Genomic DNA, 15,683 nt, shown 5'->3' with positions numbered 1-15,683 from the left:
TTCCACACAGTCCAACTGTTCTACAGCAGAGAGAAAGACTAAATAGCCTTATGATTCTTCCTAAGCTGAAGCAAAGGGGTTTGAGAGGTGTGCAGCTATCTCACAGCCAATGAGCGTGCTCCCTAGAGCCAGAGGAGAGACCTGTACTTTAACCCAACTCCAAGCTTCCTGTAACTGATTGGGAGCAGCAAGAAGCCTATGACATCCGTGCAGGGAAAACAAATCCAACCTCGCTGGCCAACGCCCCGCTGTGGGACACTTGGGAGGGCCAAGGGGGAAACAACTCAGCTGAGTGTTACATATGGAGAGACTGAAATGGGGGTATTGATCTGACCAAGACCACTCAGGGAATCTATAATGAGAGCCTAGGCCAAGATTTTCAAAAGGGACTAGTGATTTGTGATGGGCCCTTTCTGATATTCCTTAGAACTTGCCATCTGCAATGGGATCTCCGTGTACGAGTCTCAAGTTGGAAGCCCAAAACTGAGGCACCCAAAAACACAGGCAGTTTTAGAATTTCATAGTTCCAGTAGATATATTGGATAGATTAAAGGCTTGGCTTTGCCCTGTCTTTGGTACAAGATACAGGTCAGGATTCTGCTCGAGCTGGCTAACTCTTCAAGATGGGGACTATCACAGATTCTGCACATGTGTAGCGAGCAGCGCAATAGATCCCTGAACACACTGCTGTCATCCTGGAGATATGAGAGTTCATCTTCTGAGGGATAATTCTGTGTCTCAGAACGAAGTCAATAAGGACAGTGGCTGAAGGTCCAGATGGCTTCACTAGGAGCAAAAACTTTTTTATTTAACTCTCTCCCCCGTATTACCCTGGGATAAGATGACATTGTACACAGCTGTCAGCTGAGACCTCTGATGGAAATGCAGGGCAAATGAATGGTTCTACTGATTTTTCATATGGACCTCAGGATCCACATGTTCAGAGAACACATTTTCAAGTGGAACAAAGGGCCTTCTTCTCCATTGCCCTGAACCTAGCATTGTCCTTTACATTAGGGCAACATGGGTGTAAACATGGTATCAGATCAGAGCCTGAGAACTACATCAGGAGCAAAGCCAGAAAGGCAGCAGAGATTCAACAATGCAGATTTTGTAGCTTTTGTTTATCTTGAGTCAAGTGTAAAGTTCTGTGTTTAGGAAGCAAATTGTCCTGCTCTAATTGGCTCTGGTGAGGCCTCGGGTGGAGTGTTATGTCCAGTTCTGGGCAAAAGACATCAGCAGGAAAGATGTGGACCAGTTGGACAGAGTCCAGAGGAGAGCTACAAAAATGATGAAAGGTTTAGAAAACCAGAACTATGAGGAAAGGTTAAAGAAAACTGGGCTGTTATAAAGAGGATGCCTATCAACTGTTCTCCATGTGCACTAAAGGTAGAATAAGGAATTTATTGGCTTAATCTGCCACAAGGGAGATTAAGTAAAATATAAGCATAAACTTTCCATCTGTAATGATGTCTAAGTACTGATTTTAAGTTTTCAAGGGAAGTTATGGAATCCCCATCACTGGAGGATTTTAAGAACAGGATACACAAACACCTGCCAGGGATGGTCTAGCTGTCCTTGGTCCTGCCTTAGCCTATGATTCTGCATAATATTTGAAGCAGGGAAATATATTCTAATTGAAAGTCATTTATTCAGTTAGATATTTTCTATGACGTGTAACAAGGGGGCAATCCTCGCACCCCCCGTGCAGAGGGCCTGCACAATGCACTTGAACAAGTAATACACCTGATCCTTTCTTACTGACGAGCTTGAGTGGGATTGATTAGTACATAGGGCTGGTACTGACCATCTGCACAGGGGAGAATTTCACCCAGAGTGCTTTGGAAAGAAAGAATGGAGGGGAAAGGAAAACCAGAAGGCTGATAATATGATGCAGCATAATTTTTAATGGAAATGAGCAGCAGTGTTTACATTTACAGAATGAATTAATGCAGAGTACAGAGACTGTATTTTCCGGGTTATAATAAGAGCTACAACCAGTCACCGTCTCCAGAGTGATGCATTTCACACAAGATGTTCTGCTGTCTTTCTTGAAGCTGTAGATTTGAAAATCATGTCCCATTTTTCATCAGATTAAGTTACTTCTTGTAGATGGTTATGCATCAAATAGGACAAAGCACAATATGAGCATAAGACTAAGCTGCAAAGCCATTAGATTATACAGTTAAGGTAACATGTAAGAAGGGAAGACTTTGATCGGCCTGATTTACACACAGCCCCCACTGAGTTCATGTGGAGTTGTAGGTGCTCCTTTTCCATTAGCTAAGAGGCGAATCTCCATCGTCACTTTCATTTCCTGGTTGTTTCTTGTTCCGTGGACGTTTCTTCTGGGTTTAACATGGACCACAGCTTCCAAAGCGGGAAGAATAGCACTTCCTCCCATAGCTCTTCCCATACCCATAGAAGCCCCCGTATTTGCCTCCATATCCGCCCCCGTATCCACCACCATACCCAGCACCGGATCCACCTCCATAAGCACCCCCGGATCCAACTGAGCCACCAAAACTACCACCTCCATATAGGCCCCCATACCCATAGGGTAAATATGGTAAGGTGCTTCCCACGAAGCTGTCTTGAGGGCAGGTAGCGAGAATTGGTCCAGGGAATCTCACGACAACCGGTGGTGCATAGACCACTGCGCTCGAGTCTCCACATGATGTGACACAAGGCTCATTCCAGGCATCAACATATGGGTCTGGGCAGATGTCGGGGTAACATGGCGGGCGTGGGTAACAAAGAGCTTTGCTGGAAGACATCTTTTGGGATTGCGGTATACCTGAAACACACAGTAGGGAGCAGAGGACACACAATTACACACAATTCATAGCGATATAGCAGATTCACAACTCTGTTTCTTGAGGCCACTCGCATAGAACTCCTAACCCTTCTTTTTAAACCTTCAAAAAGCTTTCCTAGCACATTCAGAGTAGACCACCTTTTCAGGCAAGCATTAAGCTGCAAAAAACCCATATGAAATGAGTGGTTGTTATACCTATAGCAGCTTATTAGCGTAAAAGAGCATTCAAAGAGTAAAAGACATTAAGCTTTTGGCCAGGTGGGACATGGAAGACACAGTTTTAAAGTTGTACCACTAAGAAGTTAAGTATTGCCATATTGGAACATATCAGTGGTCCATCCTGTCCAGTGTCATGTCTCCAATAGTGCTGCAGATTAACGTATAAAAACCCTAAAGTTGTCCATTATGGAGTCAACTCCCTAAAAAGAGAGTTTCTTTATAACACACCTAAAGCAGAGGCTAGCTTTGCCCTGGAAGAGAAGACATATATATCTTGAAAACTCCTGGTTTAAACTATAGTTACAGCTCTATCAGCTAAACTGAAAAGAACAGTCAGGGCTGTGTTCAATAGTTATATATGAAAGCTGATTTTCATAATTTTGTGCAACCAGCAGGGTCAGATCATCAGCCCAGGTAAACCTTTATGACCCCAATGAAGTCAGCTGAGGATCAGTTATGCAGTCAATAGTCAAAGTAGACAGAGGCTGAGATCTGTCATAATTCTGTAAGGAATTTTCATAATATAATCCCCGAATATAATTAATGGGAATGGGGTGGAGGGTGTCCCAATCCCATCTGTAGATTTGAAAATCCCAACCTGATATTTCTAAGACTTTAACTGAGAAACTACAAGAAACAAGGTCTGTAATTGACAAACTACAGAAAGTCTGTTACGTAAACCAAGATGCCCTCTGCTCCAACAGATCCAAAGTCACAGAGTATTGGTGAAGGATTCAGTTCATATTTAAAATTGTCCCTAAACAACAATTAGTGCAAATTGAGTTAAATAGACTTACCCAGTGCACGAAGGGGATGAAGTCAAGAGAAGTGGATAGAACAACCCGCACTTCCCAGCACCTTTATATGCTTTCTTAGCCAATGGGAAGCAGAGGGAACACCCCTCATGCACTGAGACCTGATAATTAACCAGACCAAACGTTTTCTTGCCTGGCTAAGTCCTCTAATTGTTGCAGTGGCTTTGATCATGGTTAAACAATTACTCAATTCTCAGTCCCACATAGGATGACATGCATATTACACTCTGCAGTTCCTGTCCTCTTAAACCTTTATAGCAAGATAGCTTCCTGGTGTCATCCTACTAACTTCCTTGGTGTCAACACAGGAATAAATCTAGTTCCATTTCTTTCATTCTGCTTTGAATTATTTCACACTATGAGGGTGACTCAGGGATGTATCACTAACACAATCTGCTTTCATGCACAGGAGTCCATGTTAGTTCATTACATCCAAAGTAGAATCTAATTAGTGGCAAGGTGTTTACTCTGGAACTCCTTGGTAGGTGGGAGAGTTTATTGGGCATGCTTAAAATCCCCACCTGTAATTCTTCACTGTGTGTTAGAACCATTATGTTTTTGAAATCCTTGGATAAATTTTTGATCTGTTCACTAGCCTTCAAACAGGCCTTCTAGGTTACAATAGTCTCCTGGAAACAGGGCAGCACATGCCCTCGGCTTAAGTTAAAATCCTCTGAAGTTTCAAAATAGAACTGAAGCAGGATCGAAGTGGTTCATATTATTTATGTTCACCCCTGATTGTCAGCCTAATGCTATTAGACATTCCAGCCTGAAGAGATGTCCTGTCAAGTGATCAGTGGATTTAAGTTAGTCACTCACATGAGGATCACAACAGAACAACCAAGGCGAAACTATGTCAGGCTACCTCTAGAGAGAAGTCTTTGTTGTTGCAAAATCGTTAACCTCCCTTCTATTTACCTGGTAAACTTCATAGAGTCTTTTCTTCTTCCTAAAGCCCTGGTCCTAGAAAGTGCTGCTGAGCGTGTAGCTAGCAGTTGAAAAAATGTGGGCAATGGTGGGGTAGTTTCTAGAAGAGAAGGACCTTGCAACCTTTGCGAAGGTAGATCATACCCTGGATTAGTCTAATTTCTGCTGGAAGCTCATTCCTCAACTATCTCGCCATGACTAAGTGGGCTTTATTTCCATTTCTCATGTGAATCTTCCTGGGCTTATTTTGTCAGGAGCATTGCCCTAGAAGAAAACCACCCTCTTGTGGTGATGCAGTTTCAAGATTTTAATCCCAAATCTTTATACAACAGTAGACTGAAAATCAGGGTTGAACACAAATAATATGTACCACTTCGATCCTGCTTCAGTTCTACTTTGAAAGCTTAGGAGGGATTTAACTTAAGCACTGGGCATGATCTGGACCTCTTTCTAGGGGAGTAATGTCATCCAGAAGGCCTGGTACGAAGGCCATTAAACGGACTGAAAAAGTGTCAATGGATTTAAAAACATATTGTCTCAAACACATAGTGAAGAGTTATGGGGGGGGATCCTAACCATGCTGAATAAACTCTCCCATCCGCCAAGGAGTTCCAAGGGTAAACTCCACCTTGCTGCTAATTAGTTACCAGTTTGGGTATAACAAACTCACATGGAATTCTGTGCATGACAGCAGATTGTAGTGATACACCCCTGAGTCACCCTCATACTGTGAAGTAATTCAAAGCAGAACAATAAGAATGAAACGACATTTATGCCCGTGTTGGCACCAAGCAAGTTAATAGACTGATACGAGGAAGGTATCCTAGCCATAAATATTTCAGATGATGGAAACTGCAGGGTGTATTATGCATGTCATCCTATGTTTGATTGAGAATTGAGTAATTGATTCACCATGATCAAAGCCATTACAACAAAGAGAGGAATTAGCCAGGTTTGGTTTGGTTTGGTTAAGGATCAGGTCTCAGTACATAAGGGGTGTTTCCTCTGCTTCCCATTGGCTAAGAATGTATATAAAAGTGCTTGGAACTGCGGGTTGTTCTATCCACTTCTCCTGACTTCATCGCCTTCGTGAACGGGGTAAGTCTATTTAACACAATTGCCTCCAATTGTTGCTTTCGTGATAATATTGACTATGGACTGAATCCTGCACCACTATGATGTGATTTTTGATCTGTTGGAGCAGAGGGCACCTTGCTTTCGATAAGAGAGTTTCTGTAGCTTTCCAATTGAAGACCTTGGTGGACGCAGTCTTATAAATAGCAGGTGGTGATTTTCAAATCTTCATATGGGGTTGGGACCCTCTCATTTGCAGTAAATGGGGATTGGACACGGAAATCCCTTAGAGCATTATGACAAATCTCAGCCTCAGTCTACTTTGACTATTGACTGCACTAGTCTGACTCTTTATATATAAATATACACATTGCCAGATCCTCAGCTGACTTCATTGGAACTGTGACTTCATCAGAAAGGTTTCCGAGTAGCAGCCGTGTTAGTCTGTATCCGCAAAAAGAAAAGGAGTACTTGTGGCACCTTGTTGCATCCGATGAAGTGAGCTGTAACTAACGAAAGCTTCTGCTCAAATAAATTTGTTAGTCTCTCAGGTGCCACAAGTCCTCTTTCATCAGAAAGGTTTACCTGGGCTGATGATCTGACCCTACTCTTTCCATAAAACTATGGAGATCAGCTTTCATATACAAGTATTGAACAGCAATGTGACTATTCTTGTCAGTTTAGTAGATACAGCTCGAAGGTATTATTGAAACCAAGAGTTTTGATGGGCTATATAGGTGTTCTCCTGCAGGGAAAAGCCAACCTCTGCTTTAGGTGTGTTCAAAAGAGAAAAAAGAAAAGGAGTACTTGTGGCACCTTAGACTAACATGGCTGCTACACTGAAACCTAGAAAGGGAACTCACTCCATAATGGACAAATTCGCGGTACTTGCACGTTAATCAGAAGTATGATATAAAAGCATAGTGTGATGATGCTATTAGAGACAGGATACTGGCCGAGATGGAAAGCTGATCTTTTCCAGTATGGCCATACTTAATTTCTTAGTGGTACAACTTAAAACCCGTGTCTCTTACCTCTCAGATAATTGCCTTACCCATCAGCATAGTGTATTCCACTCTTTGCATGTACAGCGCTCAGCGCAATCGGGCACCATTCTCAGTTGTAGCATGTGGGAAAGATGAGAATTCCAAAGATCAAATCTAGCCTTACCTACAATGCGGAGGGCCTGAGTTCTACTCCCAGTTTACCTTCTGACTTCCACTGAGCATCTAGTAACATGCCGTAGGGATAATAATCACTCATTTTATAGGGGTTTTGTGCAGCTTAATGGTTCCCTGAAGCAGTGAAAAGGTGGCTTACTGTGAATGTGCTGGGAAAGCTTTTCATCAGAGTTTGAAGATTTAAAAAGAAGGGTCAGGGGATGGATGGGGGTGGCCTCAAAAAAAAAAAAGAGAGAGAGCAGGAGGACCAGAAAGGTGGAACCAGGGGATGGAGATGTTAGAAGGTCAAAGCAGAGGTAATTGGAAGGAAAAGTGGCCAATAAAGGCTGAGTAGATGAAGAAAAGTTTGCGGATGGGACTCAGAGAAATAGGAAAGTTGCTTGGCATGGGAAGGAGGGAGACAGACTGTGCGAAGGCATCACAGGGGTTGGTTAGACAGAAGACTTAGGGTGAATGGGTGAACAGGGTTAAAGGGAAGAAATGGGATCAGATATGGATCTTTTTTTAAATGGACCTCCTTATCATCTATTACCATATTACACCAGCTGTGCCTCTCCTATGCCACTGTGAATTGCATGTAATGTTTACTCTGCTCCTCACTGTGTGTTTCAGGTATATCACAATCCTAAAAGATGTCTTCCAGCAAAGCTCTGTGTTACCCACGCCCGCCATGTTATCCCGACATCTGCCCAGACCCATATGTTGATGCCTGGAACGAGCCTTGTGTCACATCGTGCGGAGACTCGAGCGCAGTGGTCTATGCACCGCCGGTTGTCGTGAGATTCCCGGGACCGATTCTCGCTACCTGCCCTCAAGACAGCGTTGTGGGAAGCACCTTGCCAAATTTACCCTATGGATATGGGGGCCCATATGGAGGTGGTAGTTTCAGTGGCTCAGTCGGTTCTGGGGGTGCTTATGGAGGTGGATACAGTGCTGGGTATGGTGGTGGCTACGGGGGCTTCTATGGGTATGGGAAGAGCTATGGGAGGAAGTGCTATTCTTCCCGCTTTGGAAGCTGTGGTCCATGTTAAACCCAGAAGAAACGCCCACGGAACAAGAAACAACCAGGAAATGAAAGAGAAGATAAAGATTCCCCACTCACCGAATGGACGATGAGCACGTACATCTCCATATGACATCATTGGGGGCTGTGTACAAATCAGGCCTATCTATATTGTCCCCTTGTTATATATTACCTTAACTTTATAGTCGAATGCTTTTGCAGCTCCTCTTGTGCTTTATCCTATTTGATCCTGAAAGGTCTACAACAAGAGCTTAATTTGATGAAAAATGGAACATAATTTCAAAATGTACAGCTGAAAGGAAAACAGCAGAACATCTTGTGTGAAATGCACACTTTTTAGAGAGTGATTGCTTTTAGCTCCGATTGTTCCGCTGAAAATACATTCTCTGTGCTCTGCATTAATTCATTCTGCAATGTAAAGTGCACTGGTCATTCCCATTAAAAATTATGTGGCATTACATTCTTGACTTTCTGGTTTTCCTTTCTCCTCCATTCTTTTTTGCCAAAGCACTCTGGGTGAAATTCTCCCCTTTGCCGATGGTCAGTACCAGCCCTATGCACTGCATCAATCACACTCAAGCCCATAAGTGAGAAGAGAATCAGGTATTTTAATTGGCCAATAGCACTGTCTAGGGCCTCTGCACAGGAGGGAGTTACCCCCTTGTTACACTTGTTTCTTTTAGAATGGGAATGAATAAATAAATGATTTTCAACAAGAATATGTTTCCCTGCTCTAAATATTCTATAGAATCATAGAATTCTGTAAGTATAAGAGTGGAGGACACCTTCAGAGGAGAAGGTGCAGGGCACTATACTACACAAGGGGCAGTGGGACAAATGAAATATCGACACCTTCCACCTTGATGCCTGGCCCTATCAGGAAATGTGTCGCCATATGTCCTATGCTTTTCCAGGGATACCTGGGCAGGAGGATCCCAAAAGAAAAAGGAAAAAAAAAAAGGGGTGGAGTGTTAGGATATAGATATTCAGGCCTGTCTGTAAAGGCCTATACTTTAAGAATTTAGGTGTATTCTTATCACTTGGCTAGTTATAGAGGTACAAAAGAGAATCAAAATCACTGTCTGCCGGTGTAAGGGCCTTTTCTTACTGTGACAGTCTGAGGCCCTGTGCTTAGGCTAAGGCCTTTGGCTAAGCAGCAGAGGCAGCCATAAGCTAGGAAGCGACCGGTCACCTCCTCACATTCCAAACTAGTCACATTGAAAGAAGGTGCTATTGGGCTGTTAGGATACAATCCTGTCCTGATAATGCCTATCACCTCCAGAGAAAGGGAAGTGCCTAGAAAATGTAAAAGGAAACTTAGTTTGATAGCATCCTGTCTGGCAAGAACTCACTTACCAATAGCTGGGATGTGAAATCCTCACTTCTGTATTGTTTTGTCATTATAGTTCCCACTTTGCTATTGTTTGTCTGTATAATCTGTCTGGTTCTGTGATTGTTCCTGTCTGCTGTATAATTAATTTTGCTGGGTGTAAACTAATTAAGGTGGTGGGATATAATTGGTTACATAATCATGTTACAATATGTTAGGATTGGTTAGTTAAATTTCAGGAAAATGATTGGTTAAGGTATAGGTAAGCAGAACTCAAGTTTTACTATATAATCTGTAGTCAATGAGGAAGTGAGTGGGTGTGGGTGGGAGGCTGTGTGTGGGAGGGGGGGAGATGGGAACAGGGAATGGGGGTAAGGAAATTGGAACCATGTTTTGCTAAAGGGGGAAATGGGAACAGGGAATGGGAGTAAGGAAATTGGAATAACGTTTGTCTAAGGGCAGGAATGGGAACAGGGACACAGGTGTAAGGCTTTGTGGTGTCAGAGCTGGGAAGGAGGACACTAAGGAAGGAAACTGGAATCATGCTTGCTGGAAGTTCACCCCAATAAACATCGAATTGTTTGCACCTTTGGACTTCGGGTATTGTTGCTCTCTGTTCATGCGAGAAGGACCAGGGAAGTAAGTGGGTGAAGGAATAAGCCCCCTAACAAATGGGAATGAATAAATAAATGACTTTCAACAAGAATATGTTTCCCTGCTCTAAATATTCTATAGAATCATAGAATTCTGTAAGTATAAGAGTGGAGGGCACCTTCAGAGGTCATGTAAAGGGCAACAAAAATGATTTGGGGTATGGAACGGCTTCCGTATGAGGAGAGATTAATAAGACTGGGACTTTTCAGCTTCTAAAAGAGATGACTAATGGGAGCTATGATTGAGGTCTATAAAATCATGACTGGTGTAGAGAAAGCAGTTAGGGAAGTGTTGTTTACTCCTTGTCATAACACAAGAACTAGGGGTCACCCAATGAAATTAATAGGTAGCAGGTTTAAAACAAATAAAAGGAAGTATTTCTTCACATAACGCACAGTCAACCTGTGGAACTCCTTGCCAGAGGATGTTGTGAAGGTGAGGTTGCATTCTTGTACTGGGGATGGCAAGGACTTAGTGCTCCTCCCAATGCATGACAGCCAGCTTGGCACTGGATTATGGCTCGAGTTTCTCCCCGGCTCTGAGGAGACCTCTCTTTGCCTGGGACGTAGCTGCAAACCTCTCTGGCCCCGTTTTTTCATCTTGGAAGGGAGCAAAGAGCAATTCAGTTTTTCTTCCTGCTTCAGACAAAATTGGAATGTGTGGAAACCCAAACACAATTTGGCGTGACATGAAAAGCTGGCTGGTGGGCAAGTTTTAGGGCAAGCAGTTGGCAGGATTTAGCTGGAGATTGGGATACACGTGCTGAATTTACATTCTTCTGATGTTTATATCACTATTTTGTTTTGTATGTCTTGGTACATTTTCTCATAATTTTGCTGCATGTGTAGTTTTTCAAGGGGCGCACGTGCAATCAGTATTTGAGGTGGGATGATGGGAGGGATCTATATCTCCCAGCTCTCTGGAATTGAGCTGTGGATGGGACTGAAAGACTCACCACAGAAAATATCCCTGTTGCCTGGTCCTTCTCCCCTAGAGCTCCTCATCCTTCCGGTTACAGCTGCAGAGACTAACAGAAAGGGAGCCTATCTCTTTATGAGCAAGTTACAGTTGAGATGAAGTTTCTAAAATGTGGTTGCATAACTGGTAGAAAGTCCATACTCAAAGACGAGTGACCAATGCTGTTTCTTTCTATGTGGGAAGCCATATGTCGTGGGGAGACGTAGGAGGTGCTCGTGGTTCCTGTACTATGCGATATTTACATTAACGATTTGGGTATTGGTGTGGAGAGTACACTGCGATAATTAGTGGATGACACCAAGTTGAAAGGGTCTCAAAGCCCTTTGGAGGCAAGACTTGAATTCCAACTGACCTTGATAAATTGCAGAAAGGGTCTGAAATCAAGAAGCTTCAATTCAATAAAGACAAGTGCAAAGTCCCATACTTAGGAAGCAAATTGTCCGGCTCTAACTGGCAGCGGTGGGGCTTCGGATGGAGCATTTTGTCCGGCTTTGGGCAACAGACATTAGCACGAAAGAAGTGGACCTACTGGGGTGTGTCCAGAGGAGAGCTACAAAAATGGTGAAAGTTTTAGAATACCTGAACTATGTGGAAAGGTTAAAGAAAACTCGGTATAGTTAGACCTGAGAAATGAAAATTGAGGGATGGGCAGGGGGGCGGTATCTGATAGCTGATTTCATGGATGTTCAGGGCTGTTATAGAGGGGATGGTGTTCAATTGTTGACCACGTCCACTAAAGGAAGCACAAGGAGGAATGATTTTAATCTGCAGCTAGGGAGTTTTAAGTTATATATAGGCCTAAGATTTCTAACTTTGATGATAGTTAAGCACTGATTTTAGACTTCCAAGGGAAGTTGCGGAATCCCTATCCCCGGAAGATAGAAAGAACAGGTTGGCCAGACACCTGTCAGGGATGGTCTAGGTGTACTTGGTTCAGCCTCAGCTCACTGGGCGGCACTAGATGGACTCTTGAGGTTCCTTCCACTGCTACTTTACAAAGATTCTACAATTCTGTATAATATTTAGAGCAGGAAACTATATTCTAATTGAGAGTTATATATTTAGTTTAAATCTATGTGAGACAAGTAACAACATGGTATTTCCTTCCGGTAGAGGGCCTGCATAATTCCATTAACCAATTAATGTACCTGATTCTTCTCTTACTTATGGATTTGAGTGGGATTGGTTAGTACATAGGGTTGGTATTGACCATCGGCACAGGGGAGAATTTCACTCGGAGTGCTTTCGAAAGAAGGAATGGAGGGGAAAGGAAAACCAGAAGGCCAATATTAAGATGCAGCATAATTTTTAATGGGAATGAGCGTCGGAGTTCACACTTACAGAATGAGTTAATGCAAAGCACAGAGACTGTATATTCAGGGTTACAATAGGAACTACAATGAATCACTATCTCTAAAGTGATGCATTTGACACAAGATGTTCTGTTCTCTTTCTCACACCTGCAGAATTGAAAACCGTGTCCGGTTTTTCATCCAATTAAGTTACTTGTTGTAGACCTTTCAGCCTCAAAGAGGACAAAGCGCAATATGAGCATAAGACTAAGCTGCACAATTCTTAGACCGTACAGTTAAGGTAACACGTAAGAAGGGAAGACTTTGATCAGCCTGATTTACACACAGCCCCCACTGATTTCATGTGGAGTTGTAGGTGCTCCTTTTCCATTAGCTAAGAGGCGAATCTCCATCGTCGCTTTCATTTCCTGGTTGTTTCTTGTTCCGTGGATCTTTCTTTAACATGGGCCACAGCTTCCAAAGCGGGAAGAATAGCACTTCCTACCATAGCTCTTCCCATACCCATAGAAGCCCCCGTATTTGCATCCATATCCGCCCCCGTATCCACCACCATACCCAGCACCGGATCCACCTCCATAAGCACCTCCAGATCCAACTGAGCCACCAAAACTACCACCTCCATATAGGCCCCCATACCCATAGGGTAAATATGGTAAGGTGCTTCCCACGAAGCTGTCTTGAGGGCAGGTAGCAAGAATCGGTCCCGGGAATCTCACGACAACCGGCGGTGCATAGACCACTGCGCTCGAGTCGCCGCATGAGGTGAGACAAGGCTCGTTCCAGGCATCAACATATGGGTCTGGGCAGATGTCGGGGTAACATGGCGGGCGTGGGTAACACAGAGCTTTGCTGGAAGACATCTTTTGGGATTGTGGTATACCTGAAACACACAGTGGGGAGCAGAGTAGACATTACACACAATTCTGAGTGTTACAAGAGTTTCCGAGCTCTCTGTTTCTTGAGGCCACTTCAATACAACCCTAAATCTTCTTCTTAAACCTTCCAAAAGCTTACCTGCTACCTTCAGAGTAAACCAGTTTTTCACTGCTCAAGGCAACCATTAAGCTGTGGAGAACGCCTATGAAATGAGTGGTTATTATCCCTGTGGCAGGTTAGAAGCTCAGTTGAAGTGACTTGAGTCACTGGGTGACCTGGGAGAAGAACTCAGGCCCTCCTGATTGAGATTAATGAGAGAATTGAGCATGTGAACTCCAGGATCTCCTAAATGCTACTACTGGGAATGGTCCCCAGTTGTACTGCCCCCTCGATATGCAGAGAGGAGAATATAACAAAAGTAATTATTTGGAGTGGGCGGCTCCCGATCCCATCTGTAGATTTGAAAATCCCAGCCTGCTATTGCTAAGACTGCATGCACCACGCTCAGCAAGTGACAAGCTACAGAACGTCTCCTACGGAAAGCACGATGCCCCCTTCTCCTGCGTTTCTAGAGCCACAGAGTATTGGTGAAGCATTCAGTTCATATTTAAAACTATCACTAAAACAACTAGGGTTAAATAGACTTACCCAGTGCACGAAGGGGATGAAGTCAAGAGAAGTGGATAGAACAACCCGCACTTCCCAGCACCTTTATATGCTTTCTTAGCCAATGGGAAGCAGAGGGAACACCCCTCATACACTGAGACCTGATAATTAACCAAAGCAAATGTTTTCTTGCCTGGCTAAGGCCTCTAATTGTGGCAATGGCTTTGATCATGGTTAAACAATTACTCAATTCTCAGTCCCACATTTGATGACATGCATATTACACTCTGCAGTTCCTGTCCTCTTAAATCTTTATAGCAAGATAGCTTCCTGGTATCATCCTACTAACTTCCTTGGTGTCAACACAGGAATAAATCTAGTTCCATTTCTTTCATTCTGCTTTGAATGATTTCACACTATGAGGGTGACTCAGGGATGTATCATAAGCACAATCTGCTTTCATGCACAGGATTCCATGTTAGTTCATTACATCCAAAGTAGAATCTAATTAGTGGCAAGGTGTTTACTCTGGAACTCCTTGGTAGGTGGGAGAGTTTATTGGGCATGCTTAAAATCCCCACCTGTAATTCTTCACTATGTGTTTGAGCCATTATGTTTTTGAAATCCTTGGATAAATTTTTAATCTGTTCAATAGCCTTCAAACAGGCCATCTAGGTTACAATAGTCTCCTGGAAACAGGGCAGCACATGCCCTCGGCTTAAGTTAAAACCCTCTGAAGTTTTCAAAATAGAACTGAAGCAGGATCGAAGAGGTTCGTATTATTTATGTTCACCCCTGATTGTCAGCCTAATGCTATTAGACATTCCAGTCTGAAGAGATGTCCAGTCAAGTGATCCGTGTATTAAGGTTAGGCACTCACATGGGGATCACAACAGAACAACCAAAGCCAGACTACGTCAGGCTTCATCTAGATTTGCAGCAAAAAGTGGGGGTAGTTGAGTGGGCATCTTTCCAACGAGTTGAGATGAAAAAGCAGTTGAAAAAATGTGGGCAATGGTGGGGTAGTTTCTAGAAGAGAAGGACCTTGCATCCTTTGCAAAGGTAAATCATGCCCTAGATTAGCCTATTTTCTGCTGGAAGCTCATTCCTCAACTATCTCGCCATGACTAAGTGGGCTTCATTTCGATCTCTCATGTGAGTCTTCCTGGGCTTTTTTTGTCAGGAGCATTGCCCCAGAAGAAAACCACCCTCTTGTGAGGTCATTAATGGAGAAGCAGTCCCAAGATTTTAATCCCAAATCTTTATACAACCCTGCAGTAGGGGACCTTAAGTGTCCTGTTCTGATCCTCAGGTGAGTCCCTAACCTTAAACCACTGATCACTTGACAGGACATCTCTTCGGACTGGAATATCTATTAGCGCTAGACTGAAAATCAGAGTTGAACACAAATAATATGCACCACTTCGATCCTGCTTCAGTTCTACTTCGAAAGCTTAGGAGGGATTTAACTTAAGCACTGGGCATGATCTGGACCTCTTTCTAGGAGAATATTGTCACCCAGAAGGCCTGGTACGAAGGCCATTAAAGGGACTGAAAAAGTATCAATGGATTTCAAAAACATATTGTCTCAAACACATAGTGAAGAGTTGTGGCTGGGGATCCTAAGCATGCCGCAGAAAGTCTCCCATCCGCCAAGGAGTTCCAAGGGGACATTCCACCTTGCTGCTAATTAGTTACCAGTTTGGGTATAACAAACGCACATGGAATTCTGTACATGACAGCAGATTGTAGTGATACACCCCTGAGTCACCCTCATACTATGAAGTAATTCAAAGCAGAACAAGAAAAATAGATCTCCATTTATATCCGTGTTGACACCAAGCACATTAATCGGATGATACCAGGAA

General features: G+C 43.3%; 2 protein-coding genes across 2 annotated transcripts; both read right to left on the bottom strand.

The window, feature by feature from the left end:
• Window positions 1-2,250: 2,250 nt before the first annotated feature.
• On the bottom strand, window positions 2,251-2,895 carry LOC122463771 (scale keratin-like). The gene has a single exon (XM_043535475.1). The coding sequence runs from the start codon at window positions 2,775-2,777 to the stop codon at window positions 2,355-2,357; it is 423 nt and encodes a 140-aa protein (XP_043391410.1). The 5' UTR covers window positions 2,778-2,895; the 3' UTR covers window positions 2,251-2,354.
• A 9,825-nt stretch (window positions 2,896-12,720) lies between these two features.
• Window positions 12,721-13,193, bottom strand: LOC119564087 (scale keratin-like). The gene has a single exon (XM_037882688.2). It carries the CDS (start codon window positions 13,191-13,193, stop codon window positions 12,771-12,773), a length of 423 nt encoding a protein of 140 aa, XP_037738616.1. The 3' UTR covers window positions 12,721-12,770.
• Between the last annotated feature and the right edge of the window lie 2,490 nt (window positions 13,194-15,683).

Source organism: Chelonia mydas, chromosome 24 (genome assembly GCF_015237465.2).
Source record: "Chelonia mydas isolate rCheMyd1 chromosome 24, rCheMyd1.pri.v2, whole genome shotgun sequence".
Lineage (NCBI taxonomy): Eukaryota > Metazoa > Chordata > Testudines > Cheloniidae > Chelonia > Chelonia mydas.
Note: the sequence above shows the minus strand (reverse complement) of the source record. Positions and strands in the feature narration are given on the sequence as shown.